The 19,536-nt window shown below is 41.1% G+C and overlaps 1 protein-coding gene across 3 annotated transcripts in view; it reads left to right on the top strand.

Annotated features, from left to right (window-relative positions):
* Positions 1–17,039, top strand: part of pdlim7 (PDZ and LIM domain 7) — a 28,129-nt gene extending 11,090 nt beyond the window's left edge. For all 3 annotated transcript variants that reach the window (XM_028415726.1, XM_028415724.1, XM_028415725.1), the window contains 8 exons: positions 2,781–2,808; positions 3,657–3,853; positions 12,170–12,222; positions 12,409–12,652; positions 13,040–13,220; positions 13,310–13,430; positions 15,544–15,659; positions 15,994–17,039. In XM_028415726.1, coding sequence (XP_028271527.1) covers positions 2,781–2,808; positions 3,657–3,853; positions 12,170–12,222; positions 12,409–12,652; positions 13,040–13,220; positions 13,310–13,430; positions 15,544–15,659; positions 15,994–16,080 — 1,027 coding nt within the window. In that variant the 3' untranslated portion in view covers positions 16,081–17,039. The remainder of the gene's footprint in view (positions 1–2,780; positions 2,809–3,656; positions 3,854–12,169; positions 12,223–12,408; positions 12,653–13,039; positions 13,221–13,309; positions 13,431–15,543; positions 15,660–15,993) is intronic.
* The last annotated feature ends 2,497 nt before the right edge of the window (positions 17,040–19,536 follow it).

Raw genomic sequence — 19,536 nt, forward strand, 5'->3', positions numbered from 1 at the left:
GTGCTACAGTTTGTGGTGAGAGTGAAAATGAAATGAGCATAATCCAAAATGACATGTGGTGAGAAGGATAAAAATAAGAAAGGTGACATCGTGCTCTTCGCTGAGGCTCTGCCTCCCTTTATGTTTACAAGGGGAATGCATAAAAAGTGTTATTTTAGACCAAGTGTTGTTGGTTTGGACATGAAATTAACAGTAGATCATACAGATTGTTATTGTTAAAACACATATATATCAAAGATGATGACTTATTTATACTCCATCATCATCATAAACTTTTCAGTACTGATGTAGAGTCCACAGAGTTAACTTTTGGGGACTTCTGTAGGTCATGAATTTTCTAGACGAGGAAAAAAAAGTCTTAACGCCCTCTAATCAGATGAGCTCTGCCAGACTGTTAAAAGTTTTGCACTGAGAGAAATCGCTCCTCACATTCACACTGAAGCTCACATCACGACTCACTTGTATGATAGTTTATGTCAGATGAAGAAATGTTAGGGAATCATGTTTAGATGTCACTGTTATAATGTCAGGGTAACTTCAGGTGTTGTTGTGTTTCAGTCATTGTTGTATGACGTGTTTTATTGACTGGCAGGAGAAACAGATAATTGTATAGTAAGAACAGCTTTCTGTGCATGTAGCTGTGTTGAGGTGTGTTATATGTGCACAGAGAAGAGAGGAGAAACAAACAGATGTAAAGGGCTGGCACCGGCTGACACAGAGCACCTCCTGCTTCATAAATCCACCCCCCCCCTTTCTCATACCTACTTTTTTTCAGCCCTTTTTGAGATCATGCAGTGGGTGGAGTGAAACTCAGAGCTCGAGGTGCAGTGAAATGAAAGATGGGATTTCTTCTTTCACCTTGATCTCACTGGGGGCGATGTAATATTTTGATAGGCCTTTAATAAGCCGGCATGTTTACTTAACATCAGCCATACCTCTCCTGCACTCTGCGGTTTGCCTCTTCTATTTCTCATCTCCTTGTGGAGTCCAGCTATTGTAAACATTTCACATTCTTTCCACCAGCGACTCCCTTTCCCATGAATCCTCTCTTCATCTCACCCGGTTCTGTTCTTATTATATTGTAAGACAAGCAAATATTGTTTTCCTAAAACACTTCTCAGAGAGGAGCTATTGTCAGTTTTATTTATTCGTATCTTGGCTGCCATCCACAGTTCTTTTATGTCAAGAGAGGAGGACAGCTGCATGGTGATGAGATATGGTCTATTGTTTGCTTTAGTGTCTCATTTTGTTCAGTACCAATGATCATTTTGTGTCTTTTTTTATGGGAAAGGTTTAAACTTTATCCAGAGTCTTTCAGGGAGTGGAATGCAATATATGAGCAATAGATTTTCAGCTTCACAGAATGGAGCCTGTGCAGAGTCTGCAGGGACGCACGGGTCCATATCTCAGTGTCTCACTGATTGGCCTGCATGGCTGTGGTCGGAGGACGTCTGCGATATGTGCGATGCTGATTACAGTGTCATGGGAGATCTTGTTATTGTGGGGGAAATTTTTGACTTTATCTAACATCAGCTTGAAAGCCAAGCATGCATCAGCTAAAATAAGTGATCCGTGAAACGAAGTAGGAAATGATCTCATACAGTGTGCATATTCAGTTTCAGCACAGGTCAAACTCTGCCCAAGAAAACTAATTACTTCCAAGAAAGAATGACTTAATCATCTCCATATTTTGAAGTCCCTCTGTGCCAGAACAAACACAGCGAGAGAACAGCTATCCTACACAGTCCTTATGGTTTGGAGTATGACTCATCAAATTGTGGGTTACGCTGAGCTCCGGAACATTGATTTATCTTCCCAGAAATGTGACCTGCACAGACACGTCGGTACATCATCCCTTTTACTCCTTTCTCTCTCTGTTCAGTCCTGTCGTCTTTATCTCTGCGAGTGGCTGAGCAGGCAGGGACATAAGCAGTTATTCATTTCTCACAGAAGCAGGAAATGCTGTCCATTGTTTGGTGTGTGTGTGAGTATGGCCTGAAACAATGAGGGTGGCTGCAGAGCTGGTTCGTTCTTACTCAGCCCTGTTGTAGCTTTGTGTAGCGTGCATACTGGTCATGGTAATGGTAAGGAATCACTGTTGGTTATTTTTACAGCGGTGGGCCTCCATGCTTAATGTGTAAATATATTTTGATGCACCATCTGCTGTGTTGCTGCAGTCAACAAAGGCACTGCAGTAATGTGAATCCTGGGAGTAGAGTTAGAAAGTGTACAACACTGTGGTTCTAACAGAAGTCTTAGCTCAGTGGGTGAATCTACAGAATGCGGAATGTGCAACAATAGCATTTGTTTAGTGTTTTTTTCATCGTTGATATTATCGTGTTGGCTTATCAGTTGAGATTTGGCAATAGTCAGTAATGGTCAATACAAACATAAGTGGCATGAGCTAACGGGTCAGAATTACAAGAGCTCTTGAACCACATGTTTAGAGATAGAAATAAATGTGATGCTTATGTCCAAGCTGTCAGTTAAGTGCACAGTGCACTGAATAAATAGAATTGATGTTTTCTATCTGTAGCCTAAAAGCATTTGCTCACTTAACAACACTGACCGCTCAGATGGAGAGAGAAAAGTGAGGGAAACTGTGAGCAAACGTAATGTTGTAGCAGACTTAATGTATTTATTACATGTCATATTGTGATTAACATATTGAAGAATATTCTATGCTATAATTTATTGCAGAGGTTCTCATCATGTGCTGGCCTGATTGTCATTTTGAAGTTGCCTCGTTGTAATTTCTGTCTCTGTCTCTTCTTTCTCAGAGCTTTCAAAGCGGGCGGAGACCAGAAGGTAAGCCTGAGACCACCTCTGTATGAACACCTGGATGGTTTTGGCATGGTGTGCTGCAGGACTGCACCGACTCTGAGTTTAAAAACTTCCTCCTCATAATGGGATTCAGCAGTGTGTTATGTCACTTTGTGTTTAAATTCATCTGAATCACCTGCGAGTCCATACACTGTGCATTAGCCAAGCCTCAGCGAGTCGCTAAATGAGTTGTTGGCTGGATGGAGTGTTGTGAATGTTGCTTTTGGAATTTCCTGCAGTTTATTTTGAAAAGCCTTGCACAATCCCTGATGCCACATAAACACTGATACATTAAGTTTCACCGCTGAGCCTCTCGAGAGCTACTTGCCCAGCTGATTACTGTTTGAATAGTACAATGGCGGTGGCTTTGTGTCTGTGCTGAAGCAGCTGTCATAAAATAGCAGCACAAATACAGAACTCCATTTTAGTAGGTGTACTTGCAGTCCATGCATAATGCTCTGGCAGAATCTCATTAGTGAGACGTGTCAGTTATATATGACAGTTTCTCACTTTGAGCATTTTCTTATTACCGGCAGTAGCAGATTAGTTTGGCCAGTCCTTGGCTGTCAGCCAATACAAATAAAATGGCTGTGTTCACACTTCTTAAGCACTTCTTCCGTGTTTAGAGAAAAGCCTGCAGGCTTTGACAGAGCTGCTCTTGCAGCACAGAGTAATCATCTGCTATGAGAAAATATTAGGCTGCATCGGAGAAGCTCGGGATTGTGCAACAGCAGAAGGAAGGAAGTTTTTTTTTTGCCTTCCTTTGTGTCAGAAATGTCTAACTGCATGTTGTGCACTGTGCTGCATTGTCTCCTTCTCCCACACCCTCACAGGACTCGCTCACTGCGGCTTCTGCTCAGCCAAAGTACTCCTTTGCCCCGAGCGCAACCATTAACAAGATGGCGAGGCCATTTACAGCAGGTGGTGGTAGTGCCAACTCAGGACCTGCTATTAAACCTGTGGCCTACGCTCCTAAACTTAACACTCCGAGCTCACAGGGCCAGGCCAGTACACAGCAGCCTCAGAATGGGTAGGTGCATTTAAATAAACAACAACAAAAAAATCCTTTCACCTTTTGGGAATTCCACTGTGAGTAATGTGGTTTTCAGAGCATTGCTGATGTCTCATTATTCTGGCTTTTCAGAGAAAACAAGTCCTTTGGGATTTGCAAGAATGTACATGAGATTTTGTTTAATCGGAGTACGCTGCCAAAATTATGTCACATCGATGTCATCTTTTCTGTCAAGAAAAAGATGAATATAACAGCGTACACTGACTCACTGAGGAGACCATCTTAATAACTCTGCCAGTTATTTAATGCAGAAAATGAAAAACATATGACGACTTTTGTCTGAACTGACATTTGTGTCCTCACAAACTGATAATAAGATGTTGGCATATCAGGGAATAGTGTGCTGAGGTATGGATTTCCCCTGGAGATTTGAAAATGTGCCAATAATCAGTCACAGTTTATTTTGTGTTCATAAACGTGTCACTGTGACATGCTTTAAAAAATAATGTCAATCTAATAGTTATTATTTTACATTAGAGGAGGCAGGCATGGGTTTAAAGTTCTGTCAAACACCAATGTCCTCTGAAATGATGGACACAAAGCTGTGTGTTTTGTGTGTGAGAAAACACAATTAATTTTTAAAAAAGCAACACGCAAATGTATTTTTTAGAAAATAGTTCATCTTTTTAGACTGGGATTGGTTATTGAATCTTATTATTACTTCTATCTACTTCCTATTATTACTTGTATTTGACAAATAAATTAGTAGAATGAAGAAAAAGATAGATTGAGTTGTCAGTTTTAGGAGCTGCTTTGTTGTGTATTCTCTTCACTTTGTTGTCACTTTAGTTTCTTGTAAGAACAAAAATCAGCTCCTCAGTCATATTTATTTTTTTAAATTTTATTTGTATTTTCACTTTTTAATCAAGGTCTCTCTCTGTTGACATTTGGACTCGTGGAGCTACCTGCAGTCTTTTGTGGCATCATCGTGTAGTATGTGATACTAGATAGATCTTTTTAAAGTTAAAAGATGTGTCACCAACTTTCAGGAAAAAGTGGTTGAGGAAAAATGGCTTCAACGTTTACAAGGATTCCAGGAAAAAAAGAGTATTTTAAATGATCCTGTGTGCTTGAAATGGTCTTCAAAGATTGGCCGGTCCAGTTCCTGTAATTTAGGTCATGGTAGCGCTGAGACGTGGACTGTTGCTGTATTTAGCCTCACTCATAAATTCTGCTTTTACTGCACTGCTGCTCATGTTTTGAAGCAGCCTTACTTACTGAAGAGGGACTGCACATGCTTGTGAAGTCTTACTGTGGAAGGCTCTCATCTTTAAAGCTTCCCCATGACTCTTAGCATAGTTTAGTGAAGATGCTGTTTGTAACAGTGGGATACAAACAGCATAACGTGTCCCGGCCTGACCGTCATGTATTATGCTGATTTAGTGTTTATACAGAAACTGACATGTGTCACTGCTGCGTTATTTATCTTTTTTATGATGCAAGAAAGATGTGACTAAGTACTGTGGCACACAAATTGAGCCCTTTTTTGTTGGCAAAAAATCATTTACATAACTCTGCGGAGTATTTGTGTTTAGAGAGGAGAACAGCACAACAGTTTTTTTGTGCCAGCCTTCTGCGTCATTTTGGGTCAGGGTCACAATGGATGATTTGACAGACAAACAAAGCTGCCTTTCTCTCGCAGAGCCTGATAACAATAACGGCATGTCTGATATCACCTACTGCATGCTTTCTGCATTTTGCAATATTTTTGAGTTTCTATTGTGTGTAACCTTTTTCTGCTTCTCCTTTTCCTCCCCAAAGCTGACCTCTGACCTCTTTCTCTTACTTTGTGTTTTCCTCTTTTCTTTTACCTCCACAGATGGAAACTCTTGAAAAGTTAGTATATTTATTTTACTCATTTGCACTACAGTGTCAAACATGCTGCTTGTCCAGAATGAATTATGCCATAAATGAAATATTATAGTTATTAGTTTTGCAAGTAAAGGCAGATATTGTAAAGGTGCTCAAAAAGATCATTTAAGAAGTATTGTCTGTTGTAGAATATTTTTAAAATGTTGATGACATGTGATGATGATGAGTGGTGAGCCTTCACTCAGGGGTGTAAACTATTCCAGCATCCAATGAAAAGCGTTCTTCATAGCAGACCGGTCTCTTAGATAGGGATGTTGTGGTTTTCCTGTTTCATTATGGAAACTCACAGAAAGACATAGCACCCTATTTCATGGGACAACTTGTCCTTCACATTCATGTATGCTATGGGAGTATGCTGTATGTATGTATGTATGCTAATCATTAGATTTACCGTGGGAACCTTTGTGAAAATTTCCAATACAATCCAGACCCAACCTAAAAACATTGATTTTTAAGTGTATTTATTTATTTACATACTTCCCTTCTATCCTTTCTCTCTCTTTCATATGTCTGCTTCATTTGGTCTTTTGGTTTATTTCACAGGGGTGAAGCCACTTACTTTGATGATATCTACCATCAGTCCAAGTAAGGGCAGCTGCATGCTGGCCTGGTGTTCAGCCTGAGAGATTATAATGCTCAGACTGTTTATGACAAGAGAAAAGAGCTGATCGCTCTTTGGTAGAGCTATCAACTGTGGTTTACAGAACAACGATGGCTGCTCATTAGTGACCGTTCATCTTTTATCCTTTAGTTGCATGTTGATGAATGCATGGTTGACCAACAGCAGCATTAAAAAGGTTTGAGTTGTTTATAAAAAAGTACTACATGTGCTGTTGTTCCACAAACAAGGCTGATGTCTGTCGGTCTCTGTGCCATTATTTTAATAAATATGATCTAATGTGGTAATGTCCATTTATGAGACTATACCCAGGAGAAATCTTACTAATGGGTATCCATTAGTTCTCTTACTGTGTGACACCGATACTGAGCATAAAGTATTGCATGTTGTGTTCAGGTTGTCCTTTACTTTCAAGGTCACCTGATTAGCTGAGTGAGTGTGTGTGTGTGGGTAGTCCCTAGATGGGATTGTGTTAACCACGCCTGCCGTCTGCTGCTGCTGGGTGTGTGTGCAGGCACGGCCTCAGGATGGAGAACATGCCCTGTTTTATCCCCAACGACCGCAGCAAGAAGAGACTTATTCAGGACACTGAAGACTGGCAGCCCCGCACTGGTACCACCCAGTCTCGCTCCTTTCGCATCCTGGCCCAGCTCACAGGCACCGACTTCAGTAAGTCAGGGCCTATACGCTGCCAGACAACGGAGAGTGATGTTTTTTTTTTGTTTTGGGGGAGGGGGGAGCTCTCTGGTAGTCAAGATAAGGTGTAGATGGGGTCCTGCTACTGAACGGTTGATCTATTGTGATCTGATTGTGGGGGCTAATGGTGAGAGTGACGGTAGAATGAGTGACACCGAAAAGGTGGATACTGAGAGAGTCCATTTTTCAGCTGTCAGGTGGATGACAGCTCAGCATTTTCTTATGGCTGTTATGAGTCTGACAAAGCAGCTAGACAGTGGAAGAAATGGCACCATTATATAATATGAATGTTATTACTTTTTAATTTAGTTTGGGCCTTTGGTCAGCCGGATGCTGGTCAGTGAGGCATTCTGATGTGTGTTATCTCTCCTGGATCTCTCAGTGCAGGACCCAGATGATGAAAACATGAAGAGGGCCAGGTAAAGACTTGAGTGACACTAATATGAACATCCACGAGTGTTTGTGCAAGGTAGAGTTTGGCAATTAACTTGAAACATGCATGGCTGGTGTGGAATAAATGCATTTGTATTATACATAGTGTGTTGTTGTAGTTGTGCAGGTATCTACCGTGTGGAATAAGTTGTCTAGTTTGACATTTTTGCTCTTTTGTTGCTAAACTGTAGCTGAGACGTTTGATTCCAGTCTCAAAGACCACAAATGCACCGCAGCACTGACATGTGAATATCCCAGCACACAGTCATGTAACGTCTGATTGAGCCAGTGCCTGCGCCGACCTGACATGACATGCTGATGATATTGTGCAAAATGTACCTGCCTCCTACTGTGGTCTGCTTGCCTGTATATTGCTTTTTCCTCACTCATTGGTTACCCCCAACGCCCTCACACACATCTTGTGTGGATATCAGTGCATATCAACAGCCATCATTATCAGAGAGTGCTGCTTTTGCATCCAGTCCTGAGGCATGCAGTAGATACAAGAGAATGCATTTGACACGGACAGTCTCCTGCTGTGTGCTGCATGTGTGAAAGAGAAACAATGGGAAACACTGTCTGGAATTCAAGTGTAAAAATTTGATAAGTACAAAGGAGGAGCCACTTTTCTTAGCGTAAAGATGGGAAACTGGGCAATACAGCTATACAAAATCAGCTTGTTAGCTAGTTTAATCTGACAATTTCTGGATTGGGAACAGTGTATATCTGGGGAAAATGGTGCCTTCCAGGACATGGCACAAACCAAACATTGTCTACGGGTTCCTCTGCAGTTCCCTCGACAGAAAATGACAGAAAAAACGTCTTCATCTTTTATCCCTGTGCTTCTTCATATCTACCTATCTCAGCCAAAGGGCCATATATTTAATTTTGGGATTGATAATCTATCAAACCTTTATATCAATTTGTATATAGATGTGTTCTGTTTCTGACCTCTGGACAGAGCCATCCCAGCTGTTTCCTTCTGTTTCCGGTCTTCGACCCTCAAATCTGTGTATACTAAAGCCTCTTTTCCTTTAAACTATAACTACATTTTTAAAAATACTGTTAATCTAAAATATTGGCTTGTAAACCTATCCTATTTATCTGTCTGTTTTTCACCTGTGTATTTCTCTGCTACGATTTTCTCCACTCTCTCCTGCTCATTTTTTTTTATATTATTTTCTCCCCTGCACTCTATTTCCTGCTCGTCTATCTCTGTTTCACATCTGTGTTCCTGCTGATCAGGGAAAAGTTCCTCACTGAGATTCAGAGTCCCCGCTATGCCCGTCTGAGGGATTGGCACCACGACAGGTCTGCTCGCGCCCTCAATATCAAATCCTGAGCGACAGTCCAGACGCCCTGGGACACAGAGCCTGCTAGCGATAGCCACACTGCAATGACTACGTGACAAAGACGACGAAGATAGCTGACTGTCTAACGGCAGTTTACAAATTCACCTTTCAGATACAGATGGGGTGACAAAGAAGTTTTGGGAAACGAAGAAAAGCAAAACTAGAAGAAACATAGCCTAGATGACAAAGCCCAAAGTGGATCCTTGCATACTGAGCCTAAGTGTAAGCTTTCCCTGTGTCTGTAGTCCAGCTTTCCATTTCACACTGCGTCACTTAGGAGTAAACTAGTGGGAAGGTGGGAAGCGGGTCTCAGCAGTGGGAAGCACCTTTCTGTTCGTTATTCTTCTTTGATTGTGAAGTTCAGACCCACCTTTTATCTGTGTATGTCTCTCTCTCTCTGTTTACATTGACTTAGTTCTTCATCCTTTCAGTTCTGATCCCCTCATCTAATAGGCTTCTCCAACCATTAAGAAAGAAACGAAAGATAAATCTGTACTTTGTTTTTTTCTGCTGTCATCAACAGTATATAAAATATAAAACATCTGAAAAAAGCCACTCTCGATCCTCTGTCCTTTCTTCTTTGTTCCCGTTCTTCTTGTATCTCAGTTTAAAAGGCTGTGTCTTATAAACAATGATTTTTTTCTCTGTACATTGGCTTCACTTTCCCAGTGTAAAGAAGCGACTACAGAATCAGGACTTTCCTCAGGTCTGAATTATTGGTGTGTCTTCTCAAAGATCGGGGTTCAAGGTTTACTTTTATTGTCCCAGGAAGAAAATTGTTTTGCAGGAAGGCAAAAAAAAAAAAAAAAAAACAGATGGGCGGTCACACAAAGTAACAGACATTCACAAAGTGCAGAGGTGAACAGCGAGCAGATGTAGCCTTTAGTCCTTAGCACTCGGCTGATAAAAATACCTGGCTGTTTAAAATATAATAATAAAGATCAATATTACCATATTAATAGTTCAACTGATGCAGTGCAGCACAGCGCCCTTTCAACACCAGACTGAATAAATGACGGGATTTGTCAGGATTTGACTTTCAGATATAGAAAAAAATGGCTAAAAATGACTTGCACATGGACAAAAAGATGTGTCTTCACATAGTAGTGATGGGTAGGTAGTGATGAGAAAAATGCCCGGAAGTAATGAGGTTCATGTTAGAAACATCTGAAACTTGTGATGATGAGCAGATCGCTCGGACTTGCATAGTTTGAAATAACTGTTTTTGTAATTATACCTGTAAGATTTAAATAATGTAATTTTGCACTTTGTTAAATTGCATAAATTCATTGTAAATCTTATATATATCATCTTATGTTTATCAGCACATTTAGTTGCATGTATTTGATCATATTTGATCAATTCCAGATGTAGAAAAATCATTTTAAAGGCTTACTTTAAAAATGTAAAAACTATTACTTTAAATGTAGTAATAAACAACAGCCTCTACAGAATTAATAAACTAGTTGTTTTGACGTTAGGTGCCATATAAATAACGGCCTCCCCTCTTGGGCATGTGCCACTGCTGTCTGACAGGATTGTTTTCACGTTCAGGCTCCTGCAGATCTCCGTCACCCCTTCCCTCCACGCTGAGTGCAGGGTGACATACGTACGTCAGTGTCTTCTTACTCCACAAGACATCAAAACTTGCTTCTTCCTCTGTCAGATGTTGAGCTGCCAACAACCTCCTGCTTTCCCCCATTCCTCAGGGTGATGAGCCCCACAGGAGTTGAAGTTTAAAAAAAAGGAGAACTCATGAAATGGAGGTGAATCTGAAATCAGAGGTGCAAAGAGTGAACAGGGAAAAGTGAAAGGGAACGTTCAACGTCTACACAGGAGTTGTGCACCTGCCTCACATCAAGCCTCTTGCTGAGCAGAGGAGGGGGGAGGGGGATGTTGAAAGCAGAGAAAATGTCAAGAAAACACGATCCAGGCCACGGCAGGTGGGAATAAGCAGCTGTAGTGAGTGTACTCCAATTTGCACCTGCAACCTTCACAATAGCGAGGTACAGCCAGAAAAGCCTCTCTTAAGTTGTGTGAGAAGTCTGGACCACTGGCCTGTTGCCATGTAGGGCAGCACAGCGAGGGAGCGTAGTCGGGGCAGGGGGGCTGCGGTGTTGACTGAGAGATGTTGTTAGGTGGAGTCCCAGTAGGCAGGCCTGTCGTAGTGGAAAGTGGAGGGCAGCTGACCCGAGCCCTGTGTGTCAAACCAGCTGTGCCCTTTGTTTGACCCAGCTACTGCAGATCCTTCTCACTTCCTGTCAGTCTTGTTAGGCTGTAGTTGCTTTGCAGATGTCTGCTGCTGGGGGTGGGGGGGGTGGTATCTTCCATTCCTTCATTTAGAAAAATATAACTTCCTCACTGTCACAGCCCTCCGAGCTATCTTCTCGCTATTGCAAAGGGATTTAACATGCTTTATTATTCAGAGTATGTTGTTCAGAAAATACAAGACTTTATTCTTCCTGCTGGATCGCTCCCAGCTGTAAGTCTGCAACTTGCCCTGCCTCCATAACCCTCCTCTTGTGTTAGCTGTATAGATATATAAAGAGTATAATCGATGTGCAACCTGTTGGCCTGATGGAGGCAGTACCATAGAATGGAGAATGGGTCTATTGCTGTCATTTACTTCATGTTTTCCTCTTTGTCTTTGCAAATGGAAAACTGATTTCATCATCCTTCATTAGTGCATTGTAGATGGCACAGTTGATGATGTAAACATGATGGATGCCTGAGGCAGTAGTATATAGTTTTTTTTTTACGTGAGTTAAAATGTCTCCAGAGCTCACTGTCTTGGCTCAGAAGTTGTTTTTCTGTCTCAGTCATGGTTTGAAGATTTTCTGAATATAGTGATGCTTGCTGCAGGAAACAGAACTTTGAAATGTAGAAAAGTCTTTATTTCGCTCCTGCACATGCAGGCTTGAAGCAAAACTCTTCAGAAGACAAGACGTCTGATGAGTTTTCTCATTCTGTAACTTTTGTCTGTCAGTGATGTCAATCAATCTGGGAACATGCTCAGGTTTCTTATTGCTCTCATTACAGTTTTGATGCACATCTGTAATTCAGTATTGGTTATTTGAATTCCGTGATTGATTTGTGTCTCACAAAAGCGTTAATAATCATCTCAGCAGACAACGTGACCTGAAACAAGGATGTTTTTGTATATTTTCCTTCATAATCAGCTCAGTGGCCATGCCTACTGTGTGTCCAAATGTAACGTTCATTGAGAAGTAACCATGGTAACTTGTAGGAGTGTGCGTGTGCGCTGTGAGTACCTTTTCTAATTAGTCATTTTTTTCCCTACAGCCTTGAGCCAGCTCCCTCACCTGCCAAGGCCCAAACGGCAGATAAACCAGATGGTGAGTTTATGCTCCTGCTGATGCGTAAAAAGAATCCCAGCAGCCTCCAGTAGAGGTTGTGCTAATAGATTCTTCTTCTTAAGTGTCAATATATGAGAATCAGCAGCTTCAGGCATCTAGAGAGAGTGTGTATTTATTACATAATACCTGTAGTCATTCAGTGTCACTTTTTGTTTTCTGACCCAGTCTCTAAGACTGCAGCTGCAGCAGCAACCCGTTCTGGTCCATCCTGCCGGCCGCCGTGGGTGACTGACACTAATTTCGCTGAGCGCTTCAGCCCAGACAAGATCAGCACTGTCGTGACCCAGCACCAGCAGCCGGTTCAACCAACGCCCATGCAGAACCGCAGCTCTATCCTGCAGGCAGCGCAGCAGGCGCCAGAAGACAGCGGGAGGACCCCAGTGTGTGGCGCCTGCAACAAAATCATCAGGTGAGGCTGCACCTTAACCCATCAGCACCGTCAGTTTGATTGATTCCTCTTGTTAGAATAATAGAATGTTTGCTCCTTTCGGAGTTCTGTTAGCGATGACACATAATTTAAGGCAGTTAATATGCACGGCAACCGACCGTATATCTGCTGCAAATTAAGTCAGTCAGCATAATTCACACAGTTTGGAGACATCTCGTTATCAGTGGGGGACAGGCATTATCCTGGCATTTCACTGATAACAGACAAGACTTAGTTCTTATTCTGGTCATTGTTACAGGCTGAGAGACGAGCAGTTTTTCAACAAGTGAGGGTTCAAATTTCTAAGGAGAACTTGAAACATGAGTCTGATGAGTTTTATGGATGGGCTTGCATTGGTGTGTTTTCCAGGGGTCGGTATCTGGTGGCTCTGGGACGCTCCTGGCATCCGGAGGAGTTCACATGTTCTCAGTGTAAGGCAGTCCTAGAGGAGGGCGGCTTCTTTGAGGAAAGGGGGGCTGTCTACTGTACCAAGTGCCATGACAACCGCTACGCTCCTAACTGTGCCAAGTGCAAAAAGAAGATCACCGGGGTAAGAACTTCAATACTTAACACATGGAACCAAAGGATGTGAATTCTGAGGTGAAGATAAGAAGAAAACAATAATGTTCCTTTCTCCAGGAAATCATGCACGCCCTGAAGATGACCTACCATGTTCAGTGTTTCAAGTGTGCTGCCTGTAAGAATCCCATCAGGAATCAAGCCTTTTACATGGAGGAGGGTGAACCCTACTGTGAGAGGGGTGAGTGGTGAACTGCTGCATGCTTGTTCATAACATACACACACTGGCTGAACATGTCCACTGTGATTAAATGATTATTAGTTGAGCAGTGTATATAGGCAGTGCAGTGTGTTAATGTTTGATTGCAACACAAAATATTCCTCTGTGTTCCGATATAGGCCATTCTTTCTAATGGCCAGCAGGGGGCGACTTCGGTGGTTGCACCGATAGGTCTAATTGTGTCTTTAAAAACATTCTCACTTGATTTATGACCTCTGATAGTACAGTTCATTTATGTATTTGAAATGTCCATAAACATGTTTAATTTGTACATTGTGGTCACATTTACACTAAAATAGATGATGAAGAATGTGTGTGTGCATTTCGATGTGGCTAGCTTGCTCCTCTCCATCTCCAGCATCACATCCAAATAGGGGCACTCCTGGCTTCAAAATGAACAAAATCCACAAACCAATTCATGGTGTCCAGGTGGCTGTATGCACATCTTTTATGCTATATAGTCTGTATGCAAAGTGTTGAATTCTCAAATCTCTTGTACTGAGGGGGGAAAACAATACATTTAAGCAAGAACAAGGCGAAGCCCTCGGGATGTTTAACAGTGATACAACAAAGATCCTTACTCAGTTCTCAGTGAAAGCCTATTTGAATATTTTTCTACTCAAGGATTGTCTTCTTTTCATTCAAAATTAATAATACATTTCCTGTCATACACTCTTGAGGCTTCATTATAGAAATGAAGGTCTTACCATGGTGAGAAAAAAAAAATCCTCTTCTGGAAAAAAAAGGAAAGGTAGCATTTATGTGGTTTCTAATCGAACAATTGAAAAAGAAGCAATGGTGGGAGCAGCCATCAGAACTGAATAGCAACCCGCAATTTTAATGTTAATTTCATTTCATTCAAAAGAGTCAAGAGTGAGATGCCTGAGCAGAAAATATGAAGCTCTGTGTCAAAATCCCAGGGTGAAGATTGATTAGTTCTGGTGCCAACAGAGAACATGTCAACTCTTTTAAGTCCTCCAACTTCACACACCGAGATTTTTGAAATCTGCACTGGCCTTAATGAGTACATGGATAAACAGAGGGGAACTGACATTGCGTCGCTCACTGGCGAGTCTGTGATCAAGCTGCTGTGGTAACGAATGCTTTTTACTTTAAATGGATGCCAGCACTGAGCAAACACAAAGAATCCACATCCAGGATGTAATGCAGCTTTGCTTGAATATTATTTATCAAGCTATTTGTGCGACATTTTTGTAAAGCATTGTTGTAGTATCGCTGTGAGGGGTTGGCGTGTGAGCCCGTATTGTAAATCTCTTGGCACGTACCACAGTCAATCATAAAGTGTGATGTTTTCATCTACTGTAATCTATTTAGCTCCAGTTTACCTCATACATTTCTCTATTGGATTTTATGAATGGTGTGTGCTCTTCTATTATGCTGTAAATGATTTAGCGGGGCAGCGTGCCTCTTGCTCACCACCGAGGCTCTGACGTGGATGGCTGCTTTATCAGAGGCGAAGCCAGAACCTGAGTGCTCATATTCTGAATAATGCCTTTAGCTCTGATAAACATTCTGCTGCCTCAGCATCTTTCAGGGATTGTACAGCTCTCACCCACTCACTCTTGAGAAGCAGCATTATAACCTGACACTCTCCCCAGAGTCCTTGTGATGAAAGAGACTGGCAAATCCAGTCAAGTATCTGGAGCAATTTCCCCCTCATCCTAATCCCTCCATTACTCTCTGGAAAGGCACTAATGTACAGCGGGTGGACAAAATAACGTCAAGTTATCAAACAACACAGCCAACATTCGCCATCAAAACAGCTTCATCCATCTTTATTGCCACCATTCCATCCCTTAAGTGGTTGTGCGTTGTGAGATATCGCACATATTTTTTTTTTTTAAAAAGATGAAAGACATGAAAACCTATTTCACACTCTGTGCTCCAGAAGATCCAGTAAAGGTTAAGTAATGTTTACATATGGTGATGGTGGAGGCCATGGAGATGGCCTGACCTGATGATCATAAAGGTTCTTTTGGATTGAAATATTTTATTCCGGTGCTTATATTTATCTCCTGCTCACCACTTGCCACCGTTTTTTTTCCATCTGCAGACTATGAGAAGATGTTTGGCACCAAATGCCACGGCTGTGACTTTAAGATTGATGCCGGGGATCGGTTTCTGGAGGCCTTGGGCTACAGCTGGCACGATACGTGCTTCGTCTGTGCTGTAAGTCATTTTGATTGATAAGGGCTCCATGTGGGCTCTCTTTGCCCCATATCTTGTGGCCGTCCCAGCACAATGGCACCTGCCTCTATCTTTGGACCTCAAGCTTTCCCCATCTGTCTCTCTTTTAACCTGCCACCTGCAGTCTATCACTCTCTCCATCTCCCTCTATCTCTATCTCTCCGCCTGTGAAGAAAACTGATGCAGTCAAGTAAATAAGATGTGCCTGCTCTGGCCAGTAGAAAACTGTGTAAATTCACATCGGCAATGTTGAAGTCTGATATCAACTCTGCCCTGGTTTCTCAATCTGTCTCTCTGTCTCCTTTCATCTTTAAAGCTCTGCCAAATCAACCTGGAGGGTAAGACATTCTACTCGAAGAAGGATAAGCCCCTGTGCAAAGGCCATGCTTTTGCTCCAGTGTGAGAGAGCGAGCCACATCTTCAGAGGAAGGAGCACCTCTCTCTCTCTCTCCCTCCCTCTTTACCCCCTCTTCCACTCTCTGACACATCCACATGCTCCCCTCATTGACAGCCACACACCAAGTTAAACTCATGTCTTTCTTCTATCCTGTAGACTTTGTTCTTGTATTTGAAGTTTAACGCTGCCTTCACAAACTGTCACTTTACTGTGCTGTTAGGGACATTGAGACATCACTGCCTGTAATACTAAATGCTGTGTTGCATAACTGGAAGTAGTCAAGGAATTATTTCACCTCATCACTAACTTTTTAGACTTTTGAATTGTTATAGATTAAGCATAAAAACGACAGCTTCTATACATCTAGATTTAATTGTAGCTGTTAGTGAAGAATCTCATTATTGTTAATCCTGAAGTCAAGTAAGAATCTTCCAATTTCCCACGTATTGCAGTAATGATCTGCCACTCCTCCTCCTCCACTAAGTATAGAGAAGTGGCAGCCCCATTCAGGACCCCGGCCCACTCATCGGCTCTTACCACAGTGCCCTTTAATGTAATGGGGGCCGGTCAAGCAGAAAAGGGGGATGTCCTGATTCTGCATGACTGCCCCCCCCCCTCCCACACAAAGACTCACTTATGCTCTGGGAAATCAGAGCACATACTGCAGTCCTAATTGATCCAATGTTATTACACATATGGGTGATGGAAAACATGCTAATGATTTTTTTAATATTTCATAGATTAGCTTTGATTATTGGAAATTTTTATATCTAAAAAAATTACCATGTCTGTCTCTCGTGTGACACTTATGATATTGTGACTTTTTCCTTTGAATACTTTCAAGCCATTGTTGAATATGTATTTATTTTGCTTCAGAGCCAGCCTGTAAGTGGTTTTTATAGCTGCTGAAAATTTCAAATAAAAGGATTTAGTAACAGCACGTTGCTGGGGCAGAAAAAAAAAAACAGCTCAAGTGTTTTTTGGAGGGGAACCATCTGTGAGAAATTCTATCGACTGATGTCTTGATATCTGTGCGCCCACTAACACCTGCTCCCCGACAACTGGACAATGGACTGAAATACTTGTTGAACACAGCGCTTCACGCTTATAACGATGAATCCCGACAATTCAGGAATTATTGTTGCAATTTATAGTATAGTTTACAGTAAACCTTTGTCCAGTCAATATGCTTTGAAGTAGTCCTGACTAAGAACAGGTGGGAAACAGATAACCGGCACTGTTTAAAAAAATAAACACCTAAATGAAATAAAATCAGCTGAAGGCTAATAAGTAATCTGAGAAGGAAAATAATTTTTTTAGCTTTATACTTATTAAAAAAACTGATATTTGTGGAGCTTATTCAACGGCTGCCTTTCGTGATGATTCATAAGACCATAGGTCCATATGTAGGTCATGTAAACACACATCAGACAAGCACATCTTCTAAAGATGATGTTGGATATGGCCAAAGCTCCAGAATCTTTAGCTTTTAATATTTAACAACAGGTTTGATCACATTTTATGGCAGTAAAGGGTTACAAAAAGGCACGGTTTTATATAGAGCCTAAAAGGTTAAAAATCAGAGGCACTTCCTGAAGTGTCCTGTGTAATAATTTCATGTCATCCAAAGATGCTTTACTGTGATCCTTAAAGGACTGGTGTGTACAATCTAGTGACATCTAGTGGTGGGGTTGCAGATTGCAACTGACTTGACTACTCCCTTTTCAAAGTGTATGGGTGAAACTTGCCTTCAGATGCTAGTATCTATGTCAACCCACCACTACAACACATTAAAGCTGCACAGCACAAATAGAATCAAGAAGGGTCAGAGGTCAAGGTTTGATTTGTCTCCTTTGGGCCTGTGTTCACATGAGGCAATTTGAGAGGTTCTGCTACAAAAGCTCATGACAAACAAAAACATAATGATAATGAAGAGGGATTGTACTCTAATAAAATAAAATAAAATAAATAAATAATAAAACATAAACCCTCCAAAATCCTACAATTAGGCCCTCAGCGTTTACTGACAAACACAACAGCACTTACCAAGTAAAGGATCAAGTCCTTGACTTAACAATATATAATTTATTTACAACAATTTCGGATTGAATTACTATACATACCTTTCTGAAATGTCATAGATAGATATATATACATAAGGCCAAGTAAATACTTGAAAGCACTTAGAAACGAATTTCCAAAATTCTACCCACAAATCCATCATTTTCCAAAAAGTACAGAAAATCTCCCTTAGCAGAAGTTTTTCCATTGCCACAAAAGTTTTGACGACAATTTACATCAACGATAAGGAACACAAAAGGTTAAAAAAAGAGAAAAAAACAATAGAAGGATTATACAATTGCATAAGCGCTGTGGCATATAATAAATACAGCATTTTTGACTTGCAGAAAGGCAAGGAACATTGAATGAAGGAACTAAATAGAAATACCATTCACAATACAGAAGTCTATTGTTCTTAATTCAAAAAGAAAACAGTTCTGTCAGAGTGAAACACTCTCGCTTGCACACACACACACACACACGTCCTTGATACATGGATTGTATAAGTGAACCAAAGAGTACAGTGCTGAGCTGTAACTTTTTTCTCCAGTAACACAGGTGTGAACTTACAGTAAACCTGCGAACAAAGCATGAATGTTACTGACACACGTCTTACACAGAACTATATCAGGCCCAGATTTCATTATGAAGGAAACTCAATTCATAACACACACTCACACACACACAGTAATTGCAGATTTGCTGGATGATTTAGATGTGAAGATAGATGCTGAACATCCTGGCGGCTGGTGAATTACATTACTGAAATGTGCTTAAGCAACACATCCAAGACAATGACAGGGGTGATAAAATTTCACACACAGTCTGACTGTACATCTGCCATGGCTCATCTAAACATGCTGTGTCAACACTGGCTTGTCAGTGTCCCAAGAACCGATGTCCTCTTTCTCAAATTAGCCTCTGCACAGTCCCATTGTAGTGATTCACTAAACATCAGTGACTGTTTCTCCACCTTGTATTTTAAATGCTTATAGCCATAGAAATAATCAGGTATGCAGAGTAAGGACGAAACAAAATATGTATAGAAACTTCCTGTAAAACAGTCTCTAAACCCTTAACACTGCAAATAGTCTTCACTGCTAGATCGCCAAAGAACAGCATATAGGCAAACACGTCACGGTTTAGACTTGACAAATGTTGCGCCAGTTAAGTGTCTTTTCTTTTTTTTTTTGGCTTCATATTAAAATATAATTTACATTTGTTTACAAAGTGACAAAATAAACTGACACACATTACTGCTCAAACAAACAACATTAACTTGCCTCAAAGACGAAAGCAAGGAAATGAGATAAAGTCATGATTTGGACTTTTAAGTTTGCACTTTAGAAAAGATGGCAGCTTATGACTTATTCTATACTAGCTGCAAGTAAAAAAAAAAAA

The sequence above is a fragment of the Parambassis ranga genome, chromosome 10, assembly GCF_900634625.1.
Source record: "Parambassis ranga chromosome 10, fParRan2.1, whole genome shotgun sequence".
Lineage (NCBI taxonomy): Eukaryota > Metazoa > Chordata > Actinopteri > Ambassidae > Parambassis > Parambassis ranga.